The sequence below is a fragment of the Anopheles arabiensis genome, chromosome 3 (genome assembly GCF_016920715.1).
Source record: "Anopheles arabiensis isolate DONGOLA chromosome 3, AaraD3, whole genome shotgun sequence".
Taxonomy (NCBI): domain Eukaryota; kingdom Metazoa; phylum Arthropoda; class Insecta; order Diptera; family Culicidae; genus Anopheles; species Anopheles arabiensis.
The window spans coordinates 44,135,623-44,149,077 of record NC_053518.1 but is presented as its reverse complement, the minus strand read 5'-3'; the positions used below and the strand labels follow the sequence as shown (position 1 = coordinate 44,149,077).

At 43.4% G+C, this 13,455-nt stretch overlaps 3 protein-coding genes across 14 annotated transcripts in view; 2 read left to right on the top strand and 1 right to left on the bottom strand.

Moving 5' to 3' along the window:
- The window catches only part of LOC120902289 (probable G-protein coupled receptor 158), a 63,007-nt gene extending 59,012 nt beyond the window's left edge, over nucleotides 1-3,995 (top strand). For 8 of the 9 annotated variants that reach the window (XM_040310933.1, XM_040310939.1, XM_040310936.1 and 5 more), the window contains one exon: nucleotides 581-3,995. In XM_040310933.1, the coding sequence (XP_040166867.1) occupies nucleotides 581-745 (165 nt within the window). In that variant the 3' untranslated portion in view covers nucleotides 746-3,995. The remainder of the gene's footprint in view (nucleotides 1-580) is intronic. The other variant, XM_040310937.1, reaches the window with a different exon arrangement.
- A 122-nt stretch (nucleotides 3,996-4,117) lies between these two features.
- Nucleotides 4,118-7,078, bottom strand: LOC120902297 (vacuolar fusion protein MON1 homolog A). Of its 3 annotated transcripts, none has more exons than XM_040310950.1 (5): nucleotides 6,966-7,078; nucleotides 6,138-6,875; nucleotides 5,500-6,064; nucleotides 5,135-5,416; nucleotides 4,118-5,015 (listed from the first exon to the last, which is right to left on the bottom strand). In XM_040310950.1, exons 2-5 carry the CDS (start codon nucleotides 6,836-6,838, stop codon nucleotides 4,875-4,877), a joined length of 1,689 nt encoding a protein of 562 aa, XP_040166884.1. In that variant the 5' UTR covers nucleotides 6,839-6,875; nucleotides 6,966-7,078; the 3' UTR covers nucleotides 4,118-4,874. The 3 variants fall into 3 exon arrangements, with proteins under 3 accessions (XP_040166884.1, XP_040166885.1, XP_040166886.1); XM_040310951.1 differs by having other exon boundaries at nucleotides 6,138-6,865; nucleotides 6,966-7,074; XM_040310952.1 differs by having other exon boundaries at nucleotides 6,943-7,046.
- A 304-nt stretch (nucleotides 7,079-7,382) lies between these two features.
- Nucleotides 7,383-12,317, top strand: LOC120902291 (mucin-22). 2 transcript variants are annotated; one of them, XM_040310943.1, is made up of 2 exons: nucleotides 7,383-7,834; nucleotides 7,916-12,317. In XM_040310943.1, the coding sequence occupies exon 2, from the start codon at nucleotides 8,085-8,087 to the stop codon at nucleotides 10,302-10,304; it is 2,220 nt and encodes a 739-aa protein (XP_040166877.1). In that variant the 5' UTR covers nucleotides 7,383-7,834; nucleotides 7,916-8,084; the 3' UTR covers nucleotides 10,305-12,317. The 2 variants fall into 2 exon arrangements, with proteins under 2 accessions (XP_040166877.1, XP_040166878.1); XM_040310944.1 differs by having other exon boundaries at nucleotides 7,383-7,840.
- The last annotated feature ends 1,138 nt before the right edge of the window (nucleotides 12,318-13,455 follow it).

Below are 13,455 nucleotides of genomic sequence, written 5' to 3'. Positions count from 1 at the left end.
GACAGCGAACTCTTCCAAATGAAATGAATGGCGGTCGTATACGGATTGTGGTCAAAGAAAACAATGCAAATTTTACCTTTTCCATACATTTCAAGAATGCAAAAGAAATCCTGTAAGAAATGGAAATATAATTCATCGATATGGAAATAATGCGTTTTGAAATACATTTGTAACATAACTAACTATTGACTAACAGTCTATTAGGACAATTGAATTGTTTTAAATGCCTAATTGCTTCATTGCTTAGAAAAGGTTACAGATATAAAGTAAAAGCTCTTTGCAGAACTGAAACAAATGTATGCTTTAGCACGCTTAGAGCATAACACATAGCAACATCTAAACAAAAGCACACTATACTGCAAACGACATGCAATGCAATCGGTTCCATTATCTATTTGGCCATAGAAGGCAAGGATTGTCAGGGAAGAAACGCACATACACCACGCGCGCACCAACATTCAAATGGCACAACTATTACAAAACACATATTCACCACTGGCGGCGTTTATTCTTTTCTCCTGTCACTGATCCCGTTTTCCCAAATACGCCACTCCAAAACGCCATCTCCAATCTTCCACAGGCACTGAGCGCTAAACATCGCCACAATCGTCCAGCGGTGAGCGAAGTGGAAGTGACCGAAGCGGAACCGTCCCGTACGCCCGAGGACAGCGTGTGCAGCGTCGAGGGCCCAACCGACACCGGTACCGGAACCGGCGAGATTTCCGGCATTTCCAGTTCCAAATAGCTACCGTCGGCCGGTGCGGTGCAATCGCAACAGTCTGGCGGCCGATCGCGCTACAAGGAATACAATTTTTAAGCAGTAGCAGCAGCAGCAGCTTTCCACAGCTATCCACAGCTATCCAACCAGTCCTCCAACATCTCTTCACCTGCGGACCATGCTGAGTCTCAACACTCTCGGTAACAATAGCAGCTCAGTGAGTCTGGGAAATGCACTGGACTTATCCAGTGTTCACGTAAACCGGAAGCAGTTGCTGTTCAGACACGTTTATGGGGCTGCCGTATTGACGGGATGCAGCCAGAACCTTTTCTCGTTTTGTCAAGCACACGATATTACACAGCGTTAGTTAGCGAACCAAGGGTTCAAATATTGGCAAAGAAAACAAGAAACGAATCTAACAAACACCGGATACAACCGATCTTAAATATCCTTATATCATCGTGAGAAACTCATTTATGTTATCATATGCAGCAGTTCGCTTTTACACATTCTCTCGCCAAGTCAATATTACTTGCTTTGAGTATAGCTCATGCAACAGTAAACAGCAATAAGCTTTGAAATAGGATCTCATTTTGTTCGTTGTTTAGTAATGATGAGTTAGCAACATACTTCAAACATTATTTCCAAGCGAATCAGAAAGAAGGGCGAGACCTACATTAGTATTGAGTTACTTGCAACTGATCATGATACCTCATTCATAACAGTTTTGTTAGGATATTTGTTAATACAATGTGTGTTTAACAGTCAGAATCCGGCACCGAATGCATACGGACAACCAAATGTGTACATAAGAAGGGAAACTCTCTGCAACGTTTACATACACAAACACAAGTCACTCTTAACTATTTTAATGAGCTTCTTTCTAGAGAGAAAGACGCACAATATAGTGTAGAAAACTGTGAAGATAGTTTAGACTGAACGAAATAGATGGCCATCTCATGCGGCAAACATTAGTTGGCAGCTGCACCACACAAAAGCCCTAGAAATAGGGTAAGGATCCCTTTTACTAGTAAGAACAGAAACAAGACCGCAAAGCGACAAAGTTTGAATTTAAGTAAAATTTAAAACGAAAGTAAATAAGTAGTGTTATGTACAAAAAAAAAACAATACATATACGCACAAAGACAAATGACATTGTATCGAACATGTCTTAGATGGAGCTGGGTACTTGAGCGAGTGTGAGTACATCTAGACTCCCCCCTGTTATCACGTAAATCACGCAACAGAGTTGACGATTTCTTGTATCATAATAGGGAACAATGTGTAAGTAACGTGTAATGATTACTATTATAAAGAACAAACATACATACAATATCCCTTATCATGAGCTTAATCAAATAGATAATCCAAACAGCAGAAAACATGAATAAACACTTCGCTGTCGAGACAGTTGGTTGGGCGGTTGGTTTGGGAGAATCAGACTCCGATCGGCAATGTGCAAGTGTGGCACGTGTTGACGTGTAAACGCAGCCAAGTATAGCAGACATTTACACTCTGATCGCACGGACCATTCACCGCTGTGGTCCACTAGGATAGCATCATGTGCAGCGAGAGCTAGGGAAATGCAGAAGACAAAAATAACATAATTATATTACATACAAAATTTAGGGCAAATTTAGGGTCGGATGTTGTAAAAAATAACTCACAACACACATAATCATTGCTTTGTTCTTTAGACAGAAAAGCGACTATAAGTGGTTCTGTTTTATGCGTTTACCCAATGTACGCTAATGTTTTCATTCTCATTTAACAATTTGAATTTCTTCGCCCAACCGTCTCTGGGGCTGGGACCTCCAGCCTAGTCGAGATTGGTGCTGGTAGGCGAAGAAATGTGTAACCAAACGCCAACTCCGAAAGATCCGCTCTCTCGATGCGCTTGTTCCCGGCTGTTGGTGGCGAACTCGTTTACCACCACCCACAGAGACAAGAGACACACAACAAGACCGCGGAACCTGCTCCATCGATCGAGCCGTCGATTAGGGACGGGAAGGTATATATATATATATATATATAGTGTTATATACGTGTAACGAGACGAGACATATACGATTAGTTCGTTTACTCAATAAACAGAATTGTATCTTACTATCGTTAAGTGGAACTGCTACTACTACTATTACTACTACTGTAACTATCATTGCATAAGAAGTATTATGAAATGTTTAACATGTATCATGTCTGGGAGGACAAACTGCATGCAAATCAGTGGGATAGAAAATGAACGAAGCCGTAGCGGGGGTGGGGGGTTAGACCGATCGGTTAGTAGATTAAAATGGCAGCGAATAGCATATATACCTAACAGGTGGTAGCAACTATTGTAACAAAATAGGCAAAGTACGCAGCAGAAGCATAAAATGTTCTGATTACGCGGACGAAGGAAGCACAAACAATGACGAAATGAAACTATCCACCTTAACGTTTACTGTACTATCTTACTCTAGTTCTTACTGCAGACAAAATAGAAGAAAATACCAAAAATTAGCTAATGACAGCAGCATTGTAATGCCCACTCCAGTCCAGTCCACATACACGTACAGAGTGTACTGATGTTTGAAGGTTGAAAGTTGATAACAATCTCTCAATGCAAAAAGGGAATGAAAGTAAAGCAAAGACTACAATGCAATGCAATGAGCTAGCGCTTTGAAATTTGATGATATTGCGATTTTGAATTGTAATGTGAAGTAAATTAATATAATTGCTTTCGACATTCTGTGCAATACAATAAAAGCAGAATTTTGTACCACGTGTGCATAAACTTTCAAATCGAACGAAAGCATATACTTTCAACTTTCATATTGATGCACCTGGCCACAAAGAATAGGCATGGAATGTGTATGCAAACACACAGGCAGAACACAGTTTAATTTCAACAGCCGTTGTTCCCACCAGAAAGCATTTCCTAGGTACGTTCCCACCTTTTTCCAAAATTCAATCATGACTCGAATCATTTCTTTGAAAAAAAAAATAGAAAATCTTCATACACGAATCAACCTTGAGCATGTGAAAATAGAGAGTAACACGAAATAAAAATTCCCAAATTTAAAGCGATTGACAGCAACGGAAAATGCACAAATGTCCAAAAACCTCGAATGTGTAGTATCCGAGCCTGAGGGTCAGGCCAGCAGGGCCAGTGGTGTATGGAAAGGGAAAGAAATGGAACAAAACTGATAATAAAACATGTACTGCAGGAACTTTAGTGCAAGTAAATCAAGACGTAAACGTAAAACAAGAATGAATAAAACAGAGAAATTCCCGAGATCATGCGAAATGATTAATGTATGAGAAAACTTACTCTTTGGTTAGTCTCCTGCTTTTGCCATTGCCGTCCACTTTTCCGCTGTCCGGAGAAGTGCTGCTTTTGTAACAATAATTCCAGTGTTACGGTTTTCGATATTTTTTTCTTTTTCGATCTTTATTCTTCAATAGTTTGTTTGTCTTTTATGTTTCACTTCTACCAGCTGACAAAGAGTAGTCGAAAATGCTAACGTTTGGTTTTTCTCTTTCAGAGTATTGCATTACGTTTCGCTATATTTTTTCGTTTAGCTAAGTTTCTTTTAACCTTCATTTTGGTATTAATCATCTCCGGCTACACCACTGGACACAGACGGGAGATGGTTTATGGGGTTAGTATATTTTTGTTTGTTTGTTTTACTTGTTATGTCATTTTTCCTAAGTAACTTTCTGCTCAACCGTCGAACAGTTCCTCATCGTAGGCACAATGAACCGATATTAGTTGGTATAACTTATTAACACACCGTCCGTCCAGTCTATAGTGATTGCAACGAAGATGTCACAGTAGTAGCTTATTATTATAAATAAATATATACAAAATACGTTCCATATAATAATTGCTCTCATCATTCGCTTTGCCCTTCACTTCCATGTACCACTTGTATGTTTTACTCTTTCTATACCCCAACTACCGATCCACTACTTCCTTCGTCAAGTGCTGCACACTGCTGGGATGTGACCTAAACATCAACTATCACGGCGGAATGGTATGTTGGAAGAAATGAAGGGATTTTAGCAAGTTTGGGAAATATATTCAATCCTGCATGCAGGACGTTCGCTCTGCCGGCCAGCTTGTTGGTGTGAACGAAAAGAACTGCAACAAAGGCGACAGAGAAAGTGACTCCTAGAACGTTGGTGCAGAAAGGATAAATAAGCTGTTTTCCTCCTTTTTGATCCATTTTAGCAGCTTATTCACAAGACTTATCACTTCGTTCTTCTCAACCGTCGGCTCAAACGTTACAAACAGCTCGTATGCCTGCGTCACCTACAATAAATATATTCAAATAGTGTCCAGTGTTAAGCAACGCATCTGTTTCGGCCATCAGATTGATGGTTTGAATCATCAATGAACCAATACGAGCGTATTAGGAGGCTAATATTTACCCAAGCAAGCAGCACTTCCTTTTCCTTCATCTGGTAGATCAACTTGACGGGGCGGCCAGAGTTGTGAATGCGATGATGTAGCCGAAAGTACATCCCTTCCAGACGCTTAAACTGTTCCCCGCTCGAGTACGGTACGGTCAGCTCCGAGCAGAGCAGCTGAGCGTTCGACTTGCTTTTGTACAGAAAGTGTCTTATCTCTGGAATGCCAATGTTCAACAGCTTGATGCCTTTGTTATTGATCGCATCGTTGATTGCTTCCAAGCAATTGCTTCTGCGTAGTTTCTGCACAAAAGGAACAGCATCGAAAGGAATTAATAACTTGTTAACAATTTTAGCAAACAAAGCGTTTTAAGAACAAACAATACCTCAGTAATCTTTCGCTTTGCCTCCGATAGGGTATAGAATACGTCCCGTTCAATCGATAACAGCAGCAAACAGGCTTGACAGTCTTCGGCCAGGTACGAAACGTGTGCGTGCAGGAATCCGCTCGAGTCAAACTTGGGAAGACATAGCGGTGTCCAGCTTTCGGCCGATTTGAAGCTTTCCGAGCACTCGATCAGGTTGAATATGAGTCTCAAATCAGCCGGATGAATGAAATACTTCTTCATGCGCACCAGTGCGATCAGCTTATTGTTGGCAATTAATACTGCAAACACCAGGTTCTTGATCTTTCCGCAGTTGCTCTGTATAGCGGACACCACCGTTTCTCGCACGGACGGCTGCAGCGGCAAGATGCGCACCGAGTGCGTCATAAAGCTGAATGGATTATTCGACACCACCTTCCGATCGCACTTGTCACTGACCAGCAAATGGTCGATCAGCCGTTCGCTACCGGCCAGCAACCGACGAAGATCGAAATTTTTTCGCCTCTCGAACGTTTTGATCATATGACTAAGCGTTAGGGTGGAAAGAATTTGATTATACACGTCACTGAAAAGAGCAAAAATGCAAAATTTAAGGGTACATGCTTTGTGTTTTCTTCTCAGTTCCCAATTCGCCTTACGTGAGCTGCAGCTGTATTTGTTGCACGCTATGGGATGTCCGCGAAACCGCCACCAGAATCAAGGGTGATTTAACTAGAAACACAAACTTTACACCGGCAGCATGGATCGATTTGATCGTATCGTTGCCACTTTGGATAAAACTAACTAGCGCCTGCATCACTCCGAACAAGGTGGCCAATTTGTCTTCATTGCCGTGCATCGAGTAGATCGGTTTGCCCGCCGTGCTCAGTATGAAGACGTGTCGCTTGCGGTTTAGAAATTCGGTATCGTGCAGATAATCACCCGAATCTAACTCAGTGCCGATCGCTACAGTTCCACCACTGCCGGGTTCCGTTGCTTCAGCAAGACTAGTAGTGGATGCATCGAATTCCCTGCTTTTGGCACTACTGAACGAACTCGATTTGCTCATCCCACCGTCAGCCGGGTTATTAGTGACCGTGTCATCCTGCACCTTCGCTGTATTGCTACGATCGGACACACTTTCCTGATCGTCCTCACGCGCCTTCTCGTCTGCATCGGTACGTTCACCAAGGCTGCCCTCCAGTTCCTGCAGGTGGGTAGGATTTTCCAGCACACTTTCCGCCGGTAGGCTATTTATTTCGTGGGAAAATTCTTCGAACGAATCCGTCGTTATCAGCGAACTTTCTTCGCACACTCCCGGCTCGCACTGATCCACCCCGTCTGGCCTGGGGTCGCTCATGTTTATCTTCGGTGTACCTATGAATATCTATTCGTATCTAGCCCGGCACGACGAAAAGGACGTAAAATTGATCGAGATCAGGTAAGAGAAACGGAAATTTTCACCTTGAATTAAAAAAAAGTCTCACTTTTCAACCACGAAATCCGTAGTATCGTCAAATTACGTCCGTGGCGGGGAAACCAAAACACGAAGAAAAACAATCTGATTATTTGATAGATTTACATTTTCTTCCGCTCCACCCCGTCCCGGTGAACATAATTTGACATTAAATCTTTGTTGGCACGTTTGACGTTTCGACTAGTTCTAAATGAGCGGATATGTTTTTGCATCGAAATCGGGCCGTACTTTGTATTTCAATAAAAACATGAACATACACACATTTCTTTATTCACACAGCTTTCCGTACAATATAGCAGGGCATTGAGTTTTACTTTCGTACCCACATATCATTTTATACTGCTTGTACTAAAAAATGTTCCGATTTTGGGCAATGTTTTCCTCGGGCTGTACCAGACGATGACCATGTGCCCGTCCCGCTGTGCCCATCATGAACTGACTTTGCTGCCGAGACAACAAGAGCAGACGTACGTTTTCCTAAACCTTTGTTTTTGTGCGAATTTTAATCGGGAAGAATTTGTCTCATTTTGTGATCGCTTGCGGAAAGGAATCTTCGAAATCAGTGCAATGATGTTCTGTTTCCGCTATCGAGCTGCGCAACCGTTGTGTCTGCATACGTGCGTGTTTACATTTGCGCTGAGTGTTTGGTAAAGTTCCCAGTCCCATTGCCCGAGCGGAATTGGTTCACCTTTTGGGAGGGCAACCAGCAACAGTGATGATAGAGAGACTGCGAATATCGGGACTCGCCCTTTCGACATTACGGCTTCAGTGGACGATAGCGCTGCGAGTTTCTAAATTTCGCTAATGGCTGTTGGTACCTGTGTACGGTGGCACCCCTTTTTCTAGTCTCTTCCACTGTCATCACGCCTATTGATACTGGTAGGGGTGGGTTTGTTTGCGCGATAATCTCCATTGTCGAGCCGTAGCGCGCACATAGCTAATCTTTCCGCCTTGTTGCAGGTGTTGTTTGGTCGATTTTGCTGCCAGCCTCTGCGTGTGTGAGTAACGGGTACGTGTGTTCCACCAGAATCGTAGGATTGATGGTATCGTTGGCCCTCCACTTGGCCCTCGTGAACGACGCAAACCTTAAACACGATAACCAGTGCCGAAAAGACGCAGTCTAGGGGACATGGGTTGCATCAATTCGAAGAAGGACGACAAGGACTACCATTCCAACATCTTTCACGTGATCAACATCGACAACGATGGGACGGAGCTGTGGAGCGGCAAGTTGGAAGTGACCCGCGTGGAACTAACGCTCTACCGGAAGGGCAAGGAACCGACCAAGTGGCCGTTGAAATGTTTGCGCCGCTACGGTTACAACGTGGATCAGTTCAGCTTTGAGGCCGGTCGCCGCTGTACCACTGGCGAGGGTATTTACGCCTTTCGATGTCGACGGGCGGAAACGCTCTTTTACACTGTGCAGGCCTACATTCAGGGACGCATCTACAGCGATGAAAACACGAACCCTAACGATCCCTACCCGATACCGGTAGCTTCGAATGGGCCCTCGGTTGCGGCTCGCAGCGTTTCGCAGAATAATACTGCAACGCGCAGCAGTGGCAGCGGTGGTCAGGGCCAGCAAATGCAGTGCACGTTCGTGATGAACCGGACCGGCATGGCTACGAGCCAGTCGCTCAGCCCGAATGGGACGATTCACTCGAACTCAAACCAAAGCCGTAGCACGGACACGCTCCCATTGGAGGGCAACTATCTCGAGCCGACGCCGAATCGTTCGAACGTTTCCGGAACGGGGCAACCGCATACAATTACCACCCGCTTTCAGCAAGGACTACGGCTCAGTTCGGTTAGCAGTGGCCCTATTAGTCCCGACATAACATCACCCGGCTCTCCGAACAGTATGACCAACATACTAGAAGTGACCACCCTGAATCCGCTGCCCACGTCCCACACGAGCGGAAGCGTGCATCAGGGCGTAAGTAACGTCTACCAGGAGTTCCCCATGAAAGATTCGACGATGGCTTCCCTCCACCATCAGCATCACCAGCTGCTGCTGCATCAGCATCACGTGCATCATCCCATAGCTGCCCCGATAGTGGCCCCGCTCGTCGGTGGAGTGGTTCGAACGTCAATGGACGTACCGCCCCAGGAGCCTGCACCGGGCACATCGACGTTGCTGAACTCCACAGCTGGTTCCGAGGTAGCAACGGGTATGCAGAACGCCGGCCCGAACGATGCGCTCATTTGCGGTGCTGGAGAGTACGATCAGCAGCAACCCTCGACGCCAGATGCTATCGATCCGGCGCGACTGTACATGAATGTAAATATTGCTGGCAACGAGGTTGGCTCCGGTTGCGCTGCAAAGGGTAAAAAACCGGCCGCTTTCAGTAGCAAGAGCAACTCTAGTCTGATTTCGATTTCAAACATCACTAACAACAACAACAACACAAACCATAGCCATAACAGCACTGGTTCGTTCGACGAGTGCCAATATCAAAACGTGCGCACGCCGACATCCATAACCGCCATCGGCAGTGCGAATGGGGCAGCGTTGCCTTTGCTACAGCAGACCATCGTGACCGGTAACGTGTTCGCCCAATTCCAGCGGCTGAATAGTGCCGGAGGTGGACCGGGGAATCAGTTTTCGATGGATCCGAATCGGTTCTACGAAAATTTGGAACCGGGCGAAATGAAAGCCGTCTTTCTTCGTGGTCGTTGCTCAAAGCCTGATATTTTCAGCAACGTTGACCTACCACTAGACCACTCGGAACCGTGCACTCCCACGGCAACTGCTGCGAACCAGCGGAAGGTGAACTACATCGTGCTGGATCTCGATCAGTCAAACTCATCGCATAGCATAAGCGGTGCGGCAGGATCTGGCACGAATGGTACCGGCATTCTTTCGCCGACTAGTACGGTGCCGGGCGGATCGACCAATGGTAACACGATTGCTACCAGCGCCACAAACGGTGCTAGTAACTTCAACAACAATAACAACAACAATGCAGCGATTAATCTGAACAGCGTTGCACCGGGTGGAATGTGCAATTCAGCTAGCGGTATGGCATTGGGAACGATTGGCCCAGGCCAATCTGATCACCGCGTCACGTCTGTTGCGGGAGTGGGCTGCAACACGGGCCTGTGCAGTGGCGGAACGCAAGGAGCTGCAGGCGCTGGCAATGTGACTCCTACCAGTGTCGGTTTACTGCCACCGGAGAGCCCGAAGAAGGCATCGCTCGGGTACGCGACGATCGATTTCAACAAAACAGTGGCACTCAGTAACTCTACCACGCCTTCGTCCGAACTCGATAGTGAAGGATCGCGCAAAACCCGCCACAACTCGACGGTTACGCCTCTGGCAAGGCAGAGCAACTCGGTAAGCGATTAAGGTTAACACGCTCAGTGAGTGGAGTCTGTGCTCGTTGTTCTAGTTGATAATTTGGGGCATTGTAATTAGGAGCAAACAATTAGCAAGACCTAAGTACTAAGTACCCTGTGTTTGGCTCAACTGTCACTCAAGCTATCAAGCAGCAACTTAGCTGCACTTTACCGGGAATGATCTTGCTTTGCAAAGTTGATTTTAAAATGATGCTGAATTTTTATATTTAAATGAACAGGAGAACCATGTTATGTATTAATCTTTCCTTTTTGTAAAGGGTATTTATGATTTCGTTGTTTCGGTGGTTGTATTAAATTGATTTTAATTTCCTAGTTACATTTGCTACTAATATAACATATTTATCTCTTTCTACATTACGAAAGATGTATAGAACAAATTGAGCGTTTTTTTATGCAATTTTAGCGATTTTAATTTTATTTTACTTTAGATTAAATCAATTTAATTGTTCTTTTTTTAGAACACATTACGATCTCTTACCGTGCTAAAGAGAGCGTAAGCTGCAACGTAAATGAATTATAATAGCATATTAGATGTCGATAAAAATAACGTAAATTGTTGTTAGTCTTAAGACAGTGAAAAAAAGAAGAGACATAAAATTTAGCACAATACAAAGTATGCAGTTTTCAAATGTTAGACAAATGCATGTATTGTATAAACCGTAACCGCCACTGGTTTCAAGCCGCATATAATTTGTTCTACATATGAACGGGAGTGTTTTACAATACGGAATCAGTGAATCGAAATAATGCCAACATCATAACACGTTTACACAAATGGTATCTCCAAAGAATAGCTTTATTACAAACAAAAAACAAAATTAACAGTGCTAATGCTCAAAAGATTGGAATTACATTGATTCTTGTACAAAGCGCGATTTATGAAAGGAATTGTATGCGTTCAGGGAACCATTCAAAACATCGTTGATAAGAAGACATTTTTTACATTAAATTTCTACATATTTCATTTCTATGATGTGTATGTTTCGTTATCGAACAATTAAGTGCGCAACGGTCAGAAAGAACCAACCCAAACGGTACAGCACAAAGACAGGACGAAAAGGTACGACAAAAAGCGCCAAAAATTACACAAAACATTAAAAAAAAATTAAACATAATTTAAGGAAAAACAAAAGCAGAAAGATTGTTACTGCGCAGTGTGGGCAGATTTAAATTCTATCACTCATATACACCATTGTTTCGTTTAACAGTGTTATTGCGACGAAAAACAACCGCACTATAAACCAAACCCGTCACAATTTTCATAAAATACATAAACATATAAAGGAACACGAAGCGCCACTGCGCTCCTAAAGGAAATGTTGTATAATGCGTGATACGATGAATGTAGCCAAACAATATGCTGATGTAACAGTGGTAACAGTTAATCTGGGTTCTAGCACAATGAATCGTATGGGTTCGATTGGAGCAGCTGAGGGAAGACAAAAAAATTTAACCAAGCTGGTCTGAAAATAACCCCAAAAGGTAGAGGAGATATTATTCTGTAAGAATTTAAGCCTTCAGCACGGAAGAGAGAGAGAGAATCATAGAGAAATCATAGAGAAAATTGTCTGTACATTTAACCAATAAGTAATTGGAAGCCGAAAGATGTGAACAGTTTGATATGAAAAACGGTAAAGCTAAACAGAAGTAACAAGCCGCCGTACCAGTGATCAGTTAACTTTGTTCATTTTATATTTCAACTGAGACATTAATTGTTTAAGAGAAAGCTGAACGTAATGTGTAACAGCATTTTTATAGTTTAAATTTATCTCATGTTAGGAAATGAAAAGGCCTGAACATCGTAGCAGATCGGCTACATAAATATGTAGCGAGTGTATTTTCCTCTGCAAGGAAGATAACACACACACACATGGCCAAATAATAGAATGCCAAAAAGAAACGTTTGTTATACCACAGATGATACACAGCTGCGTCTGCCGTAAGTGTGGGGAACCATCAAATAAATCTAATAAAATTTATAGTTTACTATAAATACGTAAAACTTCTTGCATTTTCTTCCCATGGTCTAATCGCGACTAACGCCTCTTCCAATTCTATCGCTATCGGCTGTAAAACTCACCGATGAATTAGATATTTTATTATACAGTGTAGCGCCATTTATCCGGGTACCTTTTATCCGGCTGTCCATTAATCCGTGCTGTTGAGAAATGACAGTTCAATACAAAGGTGACATTGCGTTATGAGGAGGATATTTGATAAAGCGGTTATAAGAGCACATTGTCATCACAAAAAAACGCTATAATTCATGGTAAATTTCAAATATTCACATTGGAAAAACAAGAAGTTACTAAAACTGGGTTATTTTTATATACGGCGCTCCACTCTATTAACAAATAAAATATTAATTTTGCTGCAATCATGAAATTTAGCTCCGAAATAACCGGTATCTTCAACGTGTTCAAGCATCCTACGAATCGTAAATGTGTCTCACGGTCTTGGATAAACGCTCGAATGAAACACTTTATACAATACTTACTTACTTACTTACTTATCCGGCGCTACAACCGCTTTGCGGTCTTGGCCTGCCTCAGGAGTGTCCGAAACCGCTCACGGTCTTGCGCCTTCGTCTGCCAGTCCGTTTCCATGCGTACAACATGGCCAGCCCACCCGAGCCTGGCGAGCTTGACACGGTGTGGTCGCCGTACATCTCGCGTAGCTCGTCATTATAGCGGCTCCTCCATTGTCCTTCCACACATACGGGGCCAAGTATCCTTCTGAGCATCTTCCTCTCGAACGCGACTAAGAGGGTTTCGTCAGATTTGGACAGTGTCCATATCTCAGAGGCGTATGTGAATACCGGAACTATATAGGTACTATATAGCCCAGCTTCGTCCGTCACGGCAGGTTCTTTGAGGTGAACTGATTTTTCAGGCTATAGAATGACCGGTTGGCAGCCAGCATTCTTGCGCGCAACTCAGCTTCCATTGTCGTTGCTGACCTTTGACCCCAGATAGGACTTTATACAATAGCATGATTTAAAAATCTGCAAAACTTTGTTAATCGATCTCGCAGTGAGCCTCTATTTTTACTCTTTTTATTTCACGTTTTTTACTCGTTTTTAATTGAAGTTGCTTACTTTTGGCTATATAAATGTAATGCTCGTCACATCGCCGTGTTTT